The sequence below is a fragment of the Cuculus canorus genome, chromosome 5 (assembly GCF_017976375.1).
Source record: "Cuculus canorus isolate bCucCan1 chromosome 5, bCucCan1.pri, whole genome shotgun sequence".
Taxonomy (NCBI): domain Eukaryota; kingdom Metazoa; phylum Chordata; class Aves; order Cuculiformes; family Cuculidae; genus Cuculus; species Cuculus canorus.
In genome coordinates this window covers 37,227,388-37,244,500 of record NC_071405.1, presented here as the reverse complement: position 1 = coordinate 37,244,500, position 17,113 = coordinate 37,227,388, and the positions used below count along the sequence as shown (strand labels likewise).

Here is a 17,113-nt window from a genome sequence, read left to right as displayed (position 1 = left end):
ACAAACTCAGCTTTCCAAAGGGTAAAACTCAAAACAGCACAAGCTGGATCCCATGCCTCCTTTGGGACAGAGATGCATGGCAACAAAAGGCTGGGATTTCAAATGCCCACATTTTACCACAAATGCCTCGTGCCGCTTAGCCTCCCTAGGTAGCACATCTCCGCTGTTGTTCTCCATATGATCCAACAGCAATTCCTGACACAATCACAAAAGCACTGTGGAGCCCTGTCAGAGTAAAGACTGAAATGCATTCCTGTTGTCAGTAGAGAAGTGCACTGAAAATAAATAAGCAGAGTATCCAGGCTACAGGCAAATAAACAGCAATAACAATTTAACTTTATTTAGATTTAATTTGACATTTAGCACAGGAATAAGAACAGAAAGAAAGAAGTACCAAAATACCAAACTCATAGCATATAAAATAAACAAATATCTTCATATGTAGTTAAATATTTCTACAGCACTCTAGCGGGACTGCCCTGAGCAGCCCAACCCTGTAAATATATAATATGTATATAGAGCTGTGTTATATAAAATACTGTATGTAGAGAAAGCACTGAAACTTACCACCAAAATAGAAAATAGCTCAAAATACAGATAGTTCAGATTGGCCAGTCATACCCAATATTGAAAAGAGGTTCAAACCGACTGCAGGAGGCAGAGCTCCAGCTTAGATGCCATGGCAGGCATGAGATGGAGTTACTGGACACAGACTGGCTAACACTGGCCAGAGTCTGGCTTGCAGGACAGGCTGTGGACCTCAGCCTATGACCGTGAGATGACAAGAGCTACTGGTCCTCACACAGGACTTCCAAGACATTTCCTAAGTGGGAATACCAACATCGTCAATGATTGTGGCGGATGCTAGAGCACTGCAGGGTGCCTGGGCAAGCGGTGCATTAATATCTGTGGGGAGGTGTAAGCGCATGAGCGGCTGCTTGAATCCCCATAGGAGAATGCACAGCCCAGCTGAGCTGCACGCAGCCTGTGCCCGCCTGCGGCCAAAGGGCTTTTGCTAAGCAAGATCTGCCAGGGCAGTGCTCCTGCTCCTATGGCACACATCTTGCTGGCCCTTGTGGCTCCTGCAGCTGGAGGGCTGCCCATCAGCAGATGCCAAATATCACAAGGAGATTATTCTGAATTTTAGAGATGCCTCTTCAGCAGATGACACTAATTAATTCCCATTAGCTTTTAAAAACCTAGAAAGTTGCTTTTGTATGAGGTTAAGCTCCCCCAGGCAGTACCATATATTTGTTCTGCCCTGCAAGTGAGCAGCACATGAAGCAGCAACCCTACTGCTACAAGACAGAAACACAGAATGAAATGTTTGTCGAAGTGAAAACTCCTGCCTGCCCTGAGGGTGACCAAGGTGACTGCTGTTCTCAAAATCCCAGAAAGTTTGCACATAGATATAAAATATACTGTGTTTCTGGCAGCAACATTAAAGTCCAGCTGGAGTCAATAACCCGCACCAGCATGTGGCCTGGGTGCTGCTGGTGCTTCAGGCTGGGTGCTGAGCGGGTAGGTGGTGGCACCACCAATTTTAGTCACAGGAGAGAACTGAGGGCACAGTGGGGCCATTTGGTTCGTGATATACCAATGAGGCTCTGTATCTGCTGCTTTCTGGACAACATACTTCTGTGCTTGTTTGTCGCTTTTTGGCTCAACACAATGATTAATTTTCCAGACTAATCCTACTAGAAGGACAGCCAAGACCTGCCTGGAGGACCCCTCCTTGAGGCAGGGCTGCCACGGGCTGCCCTTGTGCTGGTGCTAGCTCCATGGCAAGCTGGAGGCAGAGAGAGATCACCCTAGGAGCCCCCCCCAAACCCTGTTTCTGTGCTTCTGCCGCGCCACTGCAGAGAAGCCTGTAATTCATGAATTATTCTGTAATTGCTCTTTCTCATCAAGCCAGCAGTCGCATCCCTAATTGCATGGCAACGATACTATGCTAACAGGATGAGCTATAATTCCTAGGTCATATTAGCACTGTTATTTTACTCTGAGCATCTTACTGGTAATGGTCATTTGAATGTGGCAATATCAATTAAGTCAATATAAATGCTTAGCCCCTGGAAAAATCATTAATAAAAATCTCATTCTGATAGCCTCTAATCACAGCTAAATACAATTACTCTTACGAGGCCACTATAAAAAGTATTTTTCTCATCAGAAGAAATTTGTAAGTTTTTTTTTCCAACTGTTTGTAATAAAAAGGACACTATATAGAAAAATCCAGAAAGTAAGCACACAATTGTTTCTCAAAATCCATAGATAAACATGACAGTATCTCTAAATTACTGGCTACTGAATGGGATTTCATTTATCTCTACTCAAGCCGTAGCCTAGTATAAGTGTTTTCAAAGCAGCGCGCTGCTGTTTTATCTGGAACAGCTGCACAGGGTTTCTTTGATGTCAAGCTCTTGTGTGGGGATGGTGTTTCAATTCCTGTTTATGCCTCTGAACTGCTGAAAAAGAAGGAAATGACATTCAATAAAATAGGCGATTTTCACGGTGGAAAAAAAAAGTCAGCAAAATTTGGCCTTGAATGCTGTACCAAGAAATAATTCATCACTGCTGTGGTGACAGAACTACACTTTGCCTCTCACATCCCCGTTTCAAAGGAGACGGGGAAAACATCCTGCAGTTTTGTGCTGCAGCACAGTCTCACTGAGGTGCTGTACCAGGGGCTCCCAAAATTCACATGCTGGTGGCATCGGTGGCTGACACCTATCCTGGGCACGCAGCCAGTGGGTGTCCTGGGCACACAGTGGGTGCACGTGTGCTCCCATCCTGACTCCTTGCACTAGTGCATCCATCTTAAATGGCACTTAGGGACACGGTTTAGAGATAGACTTGGCAGTGTTAGGTTTGTGGTTGGACTTGATGATCTTAAAGGTCCAACCTAAACAATTCTGTGATTTCTTGTGCATTCCCCAAGGAACATAAAAAGAATCAGCTGAGGAAGGTCTGCTCCTTCCCACCTGCTCCCACTCAGGTTCCTTGTGCTCTGCAGTGCCAGGGACAGCAGGCTCAAGCAGCACAGGGGCTGCAGGATGTTTGAAAAGGCTGTGGCTGGTCATGACAGGCAGCTAAAGATGAAGCTGCCCTACATTCTCCACTGAAGTTGATTTCACATGCAGTGAGCAAACCTTTTTTAATTGACTGTGTCTGCAGCGCTCATTGCAGAGCAACCAGAAGTGCTGCCTGCAAAGCAAGAGAGGCACGTAAGTGCAAATCCCTCTCTCAGGCACCCAGTGCTTGCTGGTTTCGTAAGTCAGAGGCAGAAGCCAGTGATACAATTCTTTTCCACAGTGCTCAGCAAGGAGGAGGCCTGTGCAGTGCCTGGAAGGAGAGGGATTGTCCTGTCTGCTGCTGCCAAGCCACCTGGCACAAGTTACACACATTTATGATGTACCAAAGTGGACAGCACACATTCCCTATAAAGAGATAAGGTTGAAAATGTCCAGGACATTAGGAGCAGCTGGCAGGAGGTCAGCAAGGCCAGTGCCGGGAAGAGGCAACAACAGCATTATCTTGAGGCAGGATCTTTCTCCCCTATGCTGTAAAAAACAGCCATGTGGGCTTACTTGCCTCACTTTGTAAATATTTTCCATTAAAAGATTTTTTTAGGAACATTCTCAAAACACTGCTCAAGGAGTTTTTCTAGTGACCTCCAAAAAATACGTTTCATAAGGCACTTCCCTGCACATGTCTTTGCAGACAACCCCTTTGCTGTACAACGCTTACTGAAGAAAAGGCAGCAAAAGCTGAAAAAGGCTGCTTGAAAAAGCCAGGGACTCTGCTTCAAAGCTCAATGAGCCAATGAAAATTTGCACCAGTGCCAGTGAGCTCCCGCTTGCCTGCAGCGAGGGTTTGGGGGATCCTGTGTGGCTGTGCTGGGAACACTGCCACCAAGCGCAGTTTTCCTCCCCAGCCAACTTACTGCTCTCCCTCCACAGCAGTGCCACTGCACACGAATGGGATTTCTTCCCTGTCCATCTTCCCCAGAACGAGATGGTGCTTCTCCATGTTTATGACACACTGTAGAGAATAAATACCTTTAGATAAGAAGGAAAACTGCAATTCACTGTGTCCACAGCTTCCCCAGCACGGGTAAGAGTCCTGCTCGAAAACGCCTACCTTCAGAGATTTCAGTGTCTGCAGCCCAAAGGAGAAGGATTTCTCACTGTCTTCTGAAAAACAGGAACATTCAGATTTATACATTAAAAATGATCTCCCGTGCTTTTTGTAACCAAATCCATCCTTCCTTCATGGCTGCTCTGCTAAATAAAATCCTGTTTATAAAGAAACTGAGTTGTTCTGGAGGGCAGCATGATCAAACGAGGGCAGCAAGATGCGCCTGCAGGGAGGAGCGGTGGCTGCTTCATTGCACAGCAAAGCACACGCCTGGTGCCGTCAGTGCAGTCTCACTGAATGCATCCTTTTTCCCACCCTCCATCTGAAGGGCCAACAGGGACTTTTGCTGGAGAAAAGCATTATTTCTGGTTTAATATTAGCATGTTTCTGAAGCATTATTTACCCCCCTAGAGGTAGAGCCCCAGCCCAGATGCTGGGGACTAGAGGAGCACACACACTCACCCACGACGAGGGCAGCGCACTCCACAGGGACTGCTCCCACCGTGAGGGAGAGGCTCTCGATTTGGCCGATCACCTTCACCTTGTATGGCAATGAAACCATCTCATCTTCACTGGGCAGTGCTTTAAGATGCTCCTTTAACCTGTGCATTGAAAACATTTCTGATGTGAAATGGCCATAGTTCAGCTGCTCTGGCAAAACAGCATTTGAAGCGTACTTACACCTGAAGAGCTCTTAACTTGCTCATATTACCAAGCCATTATTGGAAAGGCGCTTCCTTGGTACATTTCCTGTGATGCTCTGACTATGGCCAGCAGCTTACATCCACACTAGACCATAACACAACACTCAATGCAGTCCCGGAGCTGCATCAGCCTTTGCCCTGAGCAAAGTTCCTCACCGGCTTTTGCTTTCTACCCCAGGGATCTTTTTTCCTACCTTTTCGCAAGACCAAGGGAAGCTGCTGATCTAAAATTGCTTCTGATTTAGTAGGGTGTAAGGAAGGGACACCTCACTCTGGCTTCCACCAGTGGAGCCACTGACACTGTGTCTTCACACTTCTCAGAGGGGGCAGCTTGCCCAGCCCACACTTGTCAGTGGATGCTGCTGCTGGGTTTCCTTAGAGGAAAGGGGGACAGAGCAGACACATTCAGCCTGACAAAAGGAAAAAAAGGTGTCAGGGATATCTCAGGTACAGTAATTTCTTCTGTCTACACCCCATGAACTAGTCTGAGAACACTGATTAATTATTTAGCTTCAGTTTCTCTTTTAAATGGGACAAGAAGGCAATGGAAAAGCAGTCTGGGGTGGGAGTTTCTCCCTCCGATAAAAGCTATGTCAATTTTAGCTGTTTGAGGTACTTTTCTGCTGAGCTCCACTGCAGCAGTGTGTGTGTGTCTGTCTGTCTGTCCCAGGGGGGTAGCCACTCAGAGTCAGGGGCCCTGGGACTGAGGTGGAGATCACCCACACTGTTTAGCACAGGTACAAAGACCAAGAAAGGTAGCAGAGAGAAAGTCATTTCCCTTAGGGAATGGCCTTAAAAATGCTCACAGGAACATATCAAGATGTTTATGAGCTCCTTGGCCCTGAGCTGGCTTTACTCCAGCCTGAGACACATTGTAGTGGGTTTTTTGGGTGCAGCCAACTCTAATGGCTTCTCTATCCACTCAAGGGAAGATGTGCTGTCTTTAGCTGTGGTCTGTGTTTCCTTCTGATTTATCCCTGCTGCAGGGCACAGGCCACAGTGCTGGAGCCAGGAGCTGAACAGTGCTGAGATACAGCAGGAGATGGCTTCTCGCTCAGGCGCCTGCTGGCCCTGATGGTTTTCCCAGGTGTGACAAGGGCTGAAGAGAGGCTGCAGGGAGGGGACAGAGTAAAGCCACCTTCAGGAAAGTATTTAATTACAGCTGAGATTGACTCAAGGATGGATGGACGGACAGCATGTGGGGAATGCATGGCTGACAGCTGGCCAGGAAACTGCAGCATGGTGAGGACAACCACTGATGCATGATGCAGTGACACATCCTGGATTTAGGTTTGAAAGTGGAAAGTCCCCAGCAGTATGCAGCAACCAGAACTGCTCACATAGCAGCTGTACCTACATCTCTGAGGAGCGTTTCTTATGCTGTGGCAACCTGCAAGCTAGCCCCATAGCTTCCCTCAGAGGCGAGGGGAAGAGCTCGAGTGACAGCATGACAAGATTAAAAAATGTATTTTTAAAAAGGCTGCTTTTACAGGTTGAGCTCCCAGAGACCTCAGCAGCAGAGCCCATCCCCAGAGCCGCCGAGTCTCAGCTGCAGACAGCAGCACTCAGCAAAGCACACTGCAGGGCCACTCCTGCCCTGGCAGGAACAAGAGCAAAAATTACTCAGCATGCTTCTTCCCAGCTGCTTTCCAGGCTGGTTTTAAAAAGAATTCATGTTTTATCAATGCCACACGCACTGGGCTGCTTTGAAGTAAAACATCCTGGAGCAGTGCCTGTTGTCTCACAGTACCTACCACAGTGACAGCAGAGTGAGCCAGGCATCAAAGCCTTGGTTTTAACCTGCTTTGTTAATCTAGCTTTAGTTTCTGTTCCCACAAATGCAAACAGCAAAGAAGCTGGAGAAAGCTGCCTGCAACACAGTCCTGCCTGCTGCACACCTCAACTGGCAGCGCATGTGGGATGAGATGAGCTGTTGCTCTGGCCATGCTGTCTGCCTGTACACGCGATGTGGCTCCTGCACATCCTGGTATCCACAGGGTTCCACCTAGCAGGAACCAAAGTTCTCCCTTGGCTCATGAGTAACACTGTGGAGAAATGTGAGCCTTTTCACTGCAGTGACCATAAAAGTGGCTTCACTCAAATCGGGAGAGAAACCCTCACAATCTGAGAGCAGAAACTGGCTGTAACCTATTTCCTGAGTGCTCTTTGAAGGGCAGGACTGCCGAAACAGACCAGTGCTGCAAAAACTACATGAGAAACACAAAGAGCAGACAAGCTCTCACAGAGCATCCCTGTGTGGCTTGGATGTGTCTTGTCAAGCAGCCAATTCAACATCTCTGCAGGATGAGACCCCACCACATGAACACTGTTATCATCCATACACCGGGCTGTGTAGCTCCACAGTTTGTGACAAGTTTGTAGTAAGCACAGCCACCTTCCAGCCACGAAACACTGCTGTGCAAAGAAGTAATTACTGTCAGGACAGAAAACAGACACCATTCATTCAAGGCCATGCAGCAGTGCTTGGGGAGCAGCTGCAATTGTTTTTTGCATAATCACTGCAAGTCGATGATAAAAAGCAATGACTCCATGGGAATAAAGTGCCAAAATCTCCTTGATACCTTGTGAGCTGATGCCTGATCCTCCCCCCCAGAGATCAGGGGGGAGTTTTGCTGTGAATGGCAGGCAGTCAGCTCTCTAACACTACATAAAGCCACTTCCTTTCCCTTCAACAGGGAGAAGTTTGTTACTGGAAGTAACACCAGACGGCTATTTTTCAGCACTCTCTTATACACAACCATACAACTGCTGGTGCCAGCCCCATGCCTGCCCTGGGGACACAGAAGGCTGGGGGTGGGGAGGGTTCAGCTGTTCCACAAGGCACCAAGCAACAAACAGGTAGGTACTGAAAAAATAGAAATGCATCCAACGTTCTGAAGGGTTTACTCAGAGGTGAATAGGTTGGCACAAGTGGCTTTCTGTTTCAGCTCCCGCAGGGCATTTAAGGATCCGTAAGCCCTGATTTGATTGTAATGGGAGGCTCTGGGTCTTGCCTGGGCACAGCCCAAAGTGCTGCCTTCAAGGATGGCCATCGCTCGCATGAGGAAAGCCCCAGCCCCAGGAGCACTGCCTATGCTGCCAGGTGCCATGAGTTTCCACAAAACAGAAATCCAGCTGGATATTTACCCTAGCCTGTCCAGGCAGGCAGATGAGATGCGGTTGTGCTGTGAGCCGGTGTCCACCACAGCCTTCAGCTCCTTCCCCTCACACTGCAAGAGCAAGCAGAGATGGGAGATGACATGTGGGATGTGGGATAAGTGCAAGGTGCCCGGGGTCTCTGCTCTGCACACACCTCTCCCTGCGAAAATGCCAACATCTCCTGGCACCAGCCCATCCACAATCCACTGCACACTCAGTGCTCACAAGTTATCATCTCCGCCACAGGCGCCCAAGAGCTGGCTCTTGAACTGCTTTTTGAGTAAGGTGGTGCTATTAAACAACGTGGTGTTGGGTCCTGAGCACTTCCCATCAGCATCTGCTCCTGCAGAGAGCAGAAGGGCCAAGCCTCAGGCAGGAAGGGATATTGTGGAGAGCAGAAAATACAAAAGAGCGTGGGGTAAAGAGGAGAAATGTCTTTCTTGGGGAAAGAAAAGAAGGATGGCACTCGAGGGAAACAAGTCGGCTGTGAGCACAGGGATTTGTTGTGGTTAATTACTTGTCAGCATTTCAGCATGCTGCCCCAGCCTGACTGCTCCCTCCACCCCTATGTACAAGGGAAAACTTCTATCAGACCAGTTTTCTCTCTGATACTCAGGTGAGCATCTATGCCACAGCAGCCCCGAGCTGCAGAGGGAGAGCAGCACCACCGCTGTGACAGCCCTGGTGGAGTGCAACCCCAATAATGAAACACAGAGAACCAGAGCACCACTTGAGGTCGTCAGAAATAAAATTTGGGAGAAAAAATAAAAAAACAACAACACAGAAGGCTGTGGAGGGACTATTACCTGGCAGCTCACCACTATGAGCTCCTCATCCTCTGTTTTCCCTGAGCTGCTCAGTTTGGTTTGATTCAGCTTGTTAGTCTGCACTGAGATATCACTCTTCGGAGTCCAGGTGCCTCGGCTGCTTCGTAATTTTGATAAATTTGTCTCCATCAGGCGCTTCTGCAGGATGTTATGTGGTTGCTTTAAGAAAAAAACACATGGAGAAGAGCAGGGTGAATTCAGAAGAAAGCCACAAAGTGACCTGCATCATCAGCCTGCTTGTGGTGCCGCAGGCCAGCACTGCTCTCATGGGAGGGATGCCCCGAAGTCTCACTCTCCCCAAATTCCAGACGACATGTACTCTTCCTAGCCTACATCTATTTGCACTCCTGCCACTTCTGGCTTGCCTGGCTTTGACTGAAGAGAACTACTTTATATTGTCGAGGGAATAAACCTTTCAAAATATTAACCAAAATGTAAAGGGATCCCTTTCTGTTTCCAAACTTAAGTTCTGATTTGAACTTACAGGGATCAAAACAAGTGAGGATTTTCCAAGCTGCTGTTTCAGCTGCAGTTGCCCTCATTTGTTGATAAGGACATCAAGAATTCTGCAGTGATGTGAAAACTTAAGAGGTAACAAATTGCCTTTCCAATTACACACACCACCTAAGTGTGGAAAAAGGTATATAGACTTACTGAATGAATGCAGATGCTTTCTTTGAGCGCTGGCATTGCTGGCATAGGAAATACCCATGTTTGGCCTCCACCTGCAGTGATGCTCTTTGCATGAATTAACTCAGAATTTAAGATGTTGATTTGGATGTCTGTGCATTGGTTCTTACAGGTGCGAGTGAAGAAGGCACAACTGCAACTACAATTGCTGTCAGACCTGGCCTAGTCTTTACATCAGAATCTGTTCTAAAATTGCCCTGCATCTCTCTTCCCTCTGCATTCGTATTTAGCTTCCAAGGGTGAATAGGTGGGACCAGTCCTGGGTGCCATGCCACACGAGGGAAAGAAGAGGAGGGTAAGATCATCTGAAGTAGGTAGATATGTGTTCCCCTGGGAGCCCCCAATGCTTTGTATGGCAGCTTCTCACTTTCTCTGTCATTTCCATTTGCTCTGCAAGAAGCATGTTGCCTCTCAAAATCTCCTCCAACTGCTTTCCCAAAAGCCTTTTTATGTCTAATGTTCATCACGGATGGATGCACATACTCTGCTGGAGGTGAAATAACTCTGCTTGATTATCTGTTCATTTCTCTGCCTGGCTAATCTCTGCCTCCATTACTGCCCTTTCCTTCTGATTTTAATTTGTCCACAGCGAGACCTTCCTAAGGGCTTATTCCTGAATTTTTGTATTCATATTAAATAAGCCTGTGTGTCTGCAGAGACATCTAAACTAACAAACTTCCTCATTCCAAGGGAATTTCAGTGGGATTGGGATAACTGAAAACCTCAGGCTGCGTTTCCCCCAGTCAGCCAGCACACACCCTTGCACACAGCCCCTCATCTTTAAAATAATCTGTGCAGCATGTTAAATAACAGCCCTTACCAAAGGCTAATGGAAGCTGGCATTATCCTAAAATAACTGCAGCCACGTTAGTACTTCAGATCCTGCTGTAGGCATAACACAGGCAGTTAAACTGGACCTGACTGACAAGACTGAGTAGATGCAGCCAACACCAGGAATCACTGGGATGAGCAATCTCCTTTTTTCCCCACTTTTCCCCATTCTTACTTCTGCATACAACCTGTGACTTGAAAGGAAATAAAATTTCATTACCATTTTCGGTTGCAGTTGCTATGTCTGACCAGCAGCTAGAGAGTATGTCCTGTGTAAGTGCAATAACATAGCCATTCTCCCAGCCACAGGGACAAAATAGATCCAACATTGTGCTGACTCCTTCACACACAAAAAGCAACAAAGCTCCAGCACTGCTCTAGTGACCGTCACCTTCCCAGGAGGACTAAATAGCAGAAACCAGCACTACTTAACTAGATTGAAGGCAGGCAGACTGTCTCCACTCATAGAGGACAAGGGATGAGCAAATCGTTTTGGACGCGAGGGCTCCATTACATGAGGTGAAAGCCATAGGTGCACAGTCAGCACTGTGATCACCTCCAAGGCTCCTCACTTGAGCAAAAATACAAGCCAGATTTGCTGACAGTGGATGGCATGTCCTTCTTACCTTTTACGTTTGCCTACAACACAGGCATGCATCTGGACGACTAATTCTTCATATTTAAAAAAACCCAAATGACTGGAGAAGTAGATCATAGAATCATAGAATCACTAGGTTAGAAAGGACACACTGAATCATTGAGTCCAACCATTCCTAACAATCCCTAAACCATGCCCCTCAGCACCTCATCCACCTGTCCCTTAAACACCTCCAGGGAAGGTGACTCCACCACCTCCCTGGGCAGCCTGTTGATGGGTGAAGGTCCCAGGTGGCCAGAAGACAGCCTGTCGCACAGAGGTCACCTCCTTGTGCCCAGTCTCACTCAACTGGGACTGAGAGAAAGTTCTGAATGGCATCATCCAGGACAGTCTGGATGTTCTTCTGATTTGCCTGGCCTCAATCACATTGCTAAATACCTTTGAAAGAACAGGCTGGAGAAGAACAAGTCACCAGTACACTCATCATTGCTATTTTAACTGTCATGTAACCTTGATTTAAACCTACTTTTTTTTTAATGCAAGTTTTCCTACCATGATTAACTGGTTACATATGTGTGTTTTCTCAAGTCCTGGTTTTGTGAATCCTATATGGGATCCATCACTGAAAGGAAAAAATCCAACACTTGGAAAACACGAGTTACCACCACGAATGGGACTGTCTTTTGTTGATGCTTGCTCTTCTGAAAGCCGCAGCAAAACCTGCCTCCAGGGGGACAAATGTTGCTTACATTGTCTCCACCACAAAAATAATCTAGCAAGAGGGGCCTGAAAAGGCTCCCTGCAGCACCATCCTGTCTCAGGCTATTAATTAGTTCACTTTAACTTGTATTTCCCTTGACTCTTGTATGCAACAGAGTAAGGGATGTTAATCACGAACATGACTCAAGTGATGGATACGTACTTGGTGAAGAGATAATGTGCCAGGGACATTTTTCAAACACACGTTTTGCTGGAAAACTGCAAGTAGACCATGTCTGGGAGGGAGGGAGAGAAGGATAACCCCTCTGTGACAGCAACAGGGAAGGTAGCTGTGTTCTTCCTCCATGGGCCAGCCACAAAGCCAGGACCGGTGCTTGAATTAACCCAGATTATCTGGTACTGTCTTTCTATGCATTGGACAAAAATGTTGAAAGTTTCATACGAAAATGTCATATACCATTGTGTCAGTACTAAAAAATAATTTATTTCCTAGGATCATTGAGCATAATATAAATACAAACCATGTTTTTTTTGTAAGATACCTCTCTTTCCAACCCTGATATTTTGTAACACCTATAATCCCCTAAAACAGTCACAGTAGAAACCTAAAAGAAGTGAGCGGAGACCAGCTCTTGCTGAAACTATTTACCACTCTTTGTCAAACCACAAATAATTCTATCCAGTTTCGTTCCTCTTTAATTTATAAGCAAGCACATCATTGTAGCTTGTGGTATCCATCTCTCCGGCAGGTGTCCCACTATTTTGGCTTCTAGATCTGGAGATAATGAGACCTACCCACAACAGTTTTACTCAGATGGAGATGAAAGTCAGGGAAAACACCAGCTCCTCCCCTCCAAACCCATCTCAGGAGGTTTGCCCTCTCTTCTGTTCCTAGACAGTAGAACAAAGGAGTTTTAACACACCAAAGGACCTCATCTCAAGAAACACCAATTTCTCTCCTTGTCATCCTTCAACAAAATTCACCTTTTCTACCAATAGCCTGTGCTCAGATGCTGCCAGTCCCTCTTGCAGAGGGATGAGGTGGGACAAGAGATGCCCCAGCTCTCCTGCACCCCCAAGGTACACAGGCACTGGCCAGGTCTCTGATCAAGACAGTGCATGTAACATTGGAGCTTTTTGCATTTTAACCAAGACATAACAAACTCTGGCAAGTATGCAGTAGGAAAGCAGGTGAAAACTGAATGCACTGCAGTTAACTGCAATGTTGCACCAGCTACAGGAACAGGGGATGGGGCCACAGGGGTGCCCAGTGCTGCACTGAAGACTTGGGTACCCAGGGGAGGCTCAGAGAGCATTGGGAGAGGGGGAAGTGGTTTTTTTGTTGTTGTTGCTTGTTATTGTTCATATCTTTGTTTCCCAGCTTGTAAAATGATGCAAGACTGTCTCAGGCAAAGCCCCTCCAAACCTGTCTGGCAGCTCTCGGGGCAAAGTGTCAGAGCACAGGGAGGAGCTGCCAACAGCCAGCAGGACTTGCCTGTGTTAGGCAGGGTCACAGTTACAGTGCTAGGAAGCCCAAATCCCAGCTAAGGACCATCTCATGCCAATTTTCTTGATTTGGGGAGGAGGCTAATAGAAAAGCATCAAAACAAAACCATTTCTGCTCTGTACGCCCTATGTTTGCCAAATCCAATGTATGCTATGCTGTAGTTTGGTTTTATACTAGGCAAACAAAGTGGAATACATGAAGGGAGCAAGGAGCTAGAAGAGTTCAGTCCAACACAGAATAATACACCAAAAAAAAGAAAATCAGAGGCTTAACACAGATAATCACAAGTATTTATCAAACCTGCCTATATACAGGGCATCATCAAGAGAGATGCTTCAGGAGCCAAGTAGCGGCACACAAGCTGGGGGATGCCAGCACACCCATCCTGGTGACCTGCTGCTACCTCACTGTGCACAGCACCCCATGCATTGCAGCCAAAAGGAGGGAGATTTCTCCCCAAAACTGGAGTGGTCACTGCCAGCCATCACCCTGGCAGGCAGGGTTTGTCCCCACCACCTGTCCCCATCTGTGGGGAGCTGTTACCTCCTCCCTTCTCCCACTGAAGCCACTGGAAAACCCCTGTGGGAAATCCTGCATTAATAATGCTGGTCATGTCAAAAGCCCTTCTACCCATATCACCACAGCTGTCGCATAGCGTTAGACACGAATATGTGTTGCATCATTAGGAGGTGTGCAGTTATTCACAAGAAAGGTATTCAAACACCCTGGGCAAATATCCCTGATGCCCTGGGCCTTCTGATTGCACAGCTCAGTCGTTCTGGACCTTGGGGCCATGCCATGGTGGGGTCTCACATTTGGGACACTCTTGGTGCTTCTCCAGTCTCAGAGACGTTCCTCCTGGGAACAGCCCTTGTGCCATCCAGGCAGTTGCAGCACTGAGGAGACACTGTGGGTCCTCTTGAAGCCACACTCACTGCATCCTGGCTGCATGCAGTGCGAGCATGGCAGTGCTGGAGGCTTTGCTTCACTGCAACACAACCCACTGCAACAGCTTTGAAATTCATGGCACCTTCTCTGGGGCTGCAAAAATGATCCTGAGCATATGCCAGTGCTGCCATTTTCATGACTCCCCATACTTCCCATGGGGCAGGAAACTGTGGCCAAGGCTAGTCCGGGCCATATATGCCCACTGTCCCATCACCCTTTGCTGTGACATGGGGACACGGTGTTTTTCGGGGGGGCTGGCCTCTCCAGCTCGGTTCTTACCTCATCCTCAGCCAGAGACCCACCACAGCCAGGGTAGCTGGGGTGGGCAACACACCTCAGCCACGGCATGGGCCCTTGGAGAGGATCAGGAGCTGTGGACCTCCCCTGGGTTTTGGCACATCCCTGGAGAGAGCTCCCCATGCAGTTCCTCCTCACAGGGGCTCTGTGTGCAGCACGGGCAATGCTGCAGCTATGGTTCAGCCAGAGCACAGGAGCAGGGAGGAAACCTTGGGTGATGTTTCTGTGAGCAGGGCTGTGGCAAGGAGCCCCATGCTCTGCCACTGGCACCAGGGCCAAACCTGGTCCTCACTGCTGCAGGGACGAGGACTTCAATGCTCAGTGCTCCTGGCTCCTGCTACCTGTTGCCCCTCTTGTCTGGTCAGAAAGGGAACCTTCGGCATCAAGGTCTCAGCCCTACACACTGTGGGTTGCTGAGCAATGACGTGCTATTTAGACGCTGCGGATAATAGTGATAATAACACCATCATGCCCCGAAAGGCACTTTGTAGCTCACTGACTGAGAACTGCCGTTCAAGGGTGACGAGGGAAGCTCCTTCCAAGACTTTTCCTCAGCAGAGCTTCACTCCCTGCAACTGCAAAACATTTGGGATGTCAAAAAAGAAAAAAATCACCTCCATGCACACTGCAGAGAACAGCCAACTCATTCCACATCTCTCAGCCAGGCAGAGCCAAGCCTAACCCAGTGGAGCAGGTAGGTTGTGACAGAACAAAACTATACTACTAAAAATAAAAATATTCACTTTTTTTCAATCCACCTGTATCAAGCATTGAAAAAAGAAAATGCTGTGTGTTACAAGGTGCGAGAATTTTGCAAGAATTGGTGAAAAATAAAGGATCTTTCCTCGGTAGGATGTATTTTCTAGATTTTGCTCCTTGCATCAGAACTTCTGCTGTTACATTTAAGTAACATTTCCCATTAGAGAAATCTCAAACATTTGTGCACATTAGTATTTAGAAATGTTCTTCAGCCTCTAGATGTGATGAAGATTATTGTATGTCAGCTCTAGAATCACATGGATCATTGCATATATAAATTTTTAAAACCCAGAATTATTTATCTTCATTTAAAAAAACATATATGCATAAGACTTTATCAAAGCATAATCTTAGAAGTTTTATACTGTGAAGTATTAGTGACTGCACTTTACCAAATAATTTATTATTATATGCTGTGCACATATATATCCATCACCAGCAAACTTATGTGTATATATGTATGTATTATATGAAGCCATTTTGAATTACTCCAATTCAGAGAGGATTTTTGTATTGAAAACAGTATCCTATTTTCATGTAAATGTAAAACAGAAATATTAAAAGCTTTAAGATCAGAGTAACAAGCATCTGAAAGCACCTACTAGCAAAAAGCAACCCTGATGATAACTGGCATCATATTTCTATTCCCTTTCTTTTACATATAAAAACCTCTTTTTTTTTTCAATCAATTTCCACAAGCAACCAGTTTCTCCTCCTAACAGAAAAATGGCATGAAGACAAAAACCAGACACTATCCTACCAGCTTCTTAAGTCTCCTTCCAGTAAACACTATAAAGCCTTACAGTATCTTTTGAAGTCCCCAGCTTCTTCAGCCCATCCAGAGGGAGGAGATCGGCAGAATCCTTGTGAATAAACTGAACCGCCTGCTTCATCCTCCTCTGCTGGCGGAGAGATGCCGCTTCCCTTATCTCTACTTCTTTTCTTGTCGGCTCTGTCAGGATACCCGAATAAAACATCTTTTCCCCCGTGAATGGCTTGCTTCTTGAAGATGCGCCTCTCGGAGATGTGCCAATGGAGCTGGGGAGATGGGTTATAGCCTGTGCTTTATAACCAGAGCCTGGTGACGTGTGGAGACCGGCAGGTATTCCAGCCAGCGCCGCTGACTAAAGGAGGGGTTGGGCACATTATACAAACAACGATGGATGATCTCAGGCTCGGTCTAAGGGATTAAATCAGTGACGTTCCTCCTCACTGCCTCTCCTGAGAGTGAGACTAACCCACAGGCATCTGACAGCTCTCGAAGACCCCCAACAGCCTCACCGAGGCTCTGCCTGTGAGGTTGCTGCGGGGCTTCCAGAGCTGCAAACAGCCCTGGGCACCGGCTCACCTCCCAGCCAGCCTCTGTAGGCACAGCTAGTTTTGGTCTGGACAGGGAGTCTGAATTGCCACAGCAGGTGATGGCTACCCAGTGCCCTGGATGCTGCTGCCCCACGGGGCTGAGGTGATGCGGCCTCGCACAGACAAAGCAACCACAGTTTCACTTTGCTCGGTCCCCTGCAGGCTGCTGCGAAGCAGTGAGTGGGGAAGGGGCCAGGCAGAATCTGTCCCCCAGCAGCTCTGAGCCCCGTCCTCTCACCTTGACCCGTGCCACAGGGCCAGTCTCAACAGTGCAGGATGAACCATCTGTTTCTTTATCTTGGCACGTTTTAACCGTAAAGCTTAGCGGATGCGAGGGCGCTGAAGACAGAGCAGCCCCTTTACAGGAGGGTCACTGACAGCAGTGCCCACACCACTGGCACCCTGCAGCCCCAGAGAGCCGTGCTTACACTGAGCAGGGCTGATGCCAGCTGCTGTGGTGATGCCAAAGCAGCAATGCTCTGCGAGTCAACGTATACATCGGAGCTCTGCAGCTGCGGCCAGACTGTGTATGTTCAGCCTTTCCTCATATGACCTTGGAAAGAGGGGGAAAAAA

The 17,113-nt window shown here is 47.5% G+C and overlaps 1 protein-coding gene across 2 annotated transcripts; it reads right to left on the bottom strand.

Annotated features, from left to right (window-relative positions):
* Positions 1-314: 314 nt before the first annotated feature.
* On the bottom strand, positions 315-16,391 carry NRIP3 (nuclear receptor interacting protein 3). 2 transcript variants are annotated; one of them, XM_054068805.1, is made up of 7 exons: positions 15,984-16,391; positions 8,810-8,989; positions 7,992-8,074; positions 4,603-4,742; positions 4,144-4,196; positions 3,947-4,044; positions 315-2,465 (listed from the first exon to the last, which is right to left on the bottom strand). In XM_054068805.1, the coding sequence occupies exons 1-7, from the start codon at positions 16,155-16,157 to the stop codon at positions 2,453-2,455; spliced, it is 741 nt and encodes a 246-aa protein (XP_053924780.1). In that variant the 5' UTR covers positions 16,158-16,391; the 3' UTR covers positions 315-2,452. The 2 variants fall into 2 exon arrangements, with proteins under 2 accessions (XP_053924780.1, XP_053924779.1); XM_054068804.1 differs by having other exon boundaries at positions 315-2,468; positions 15,984-16,385.
* Positions 16,392-17,113: the final 722 nt, after the last annotated feature.

What these genes read in the sequence shown, in the direction of transcription:
- NRIP3 (XM_054068804.1), bottom strand. Translation starts at nt 16,157, where the DNA reads ATGTTTTATTCGGGTATCCTGACAGAGCCGACAAGAAAAGAAGTAGAG. An exon ending in TGGGGACTTCAAAAGATACT is followed by an intron (nt 8,990 to 15,983) that starts GTAAGGCTTTAT and finishes TTTTTCTTAAAG; the next exon opens with CAACCACATAACATCCTGCA. An exon ending in GTGCGCTGCCCTCGTCGTGG is followed by an intron (nt 4,197 to 4,602) that starts GTGAGTGTGTGT and finishes CCTGTTTTTCAG; the next exon opens with AAGACAGTGAGAAATCCTTC.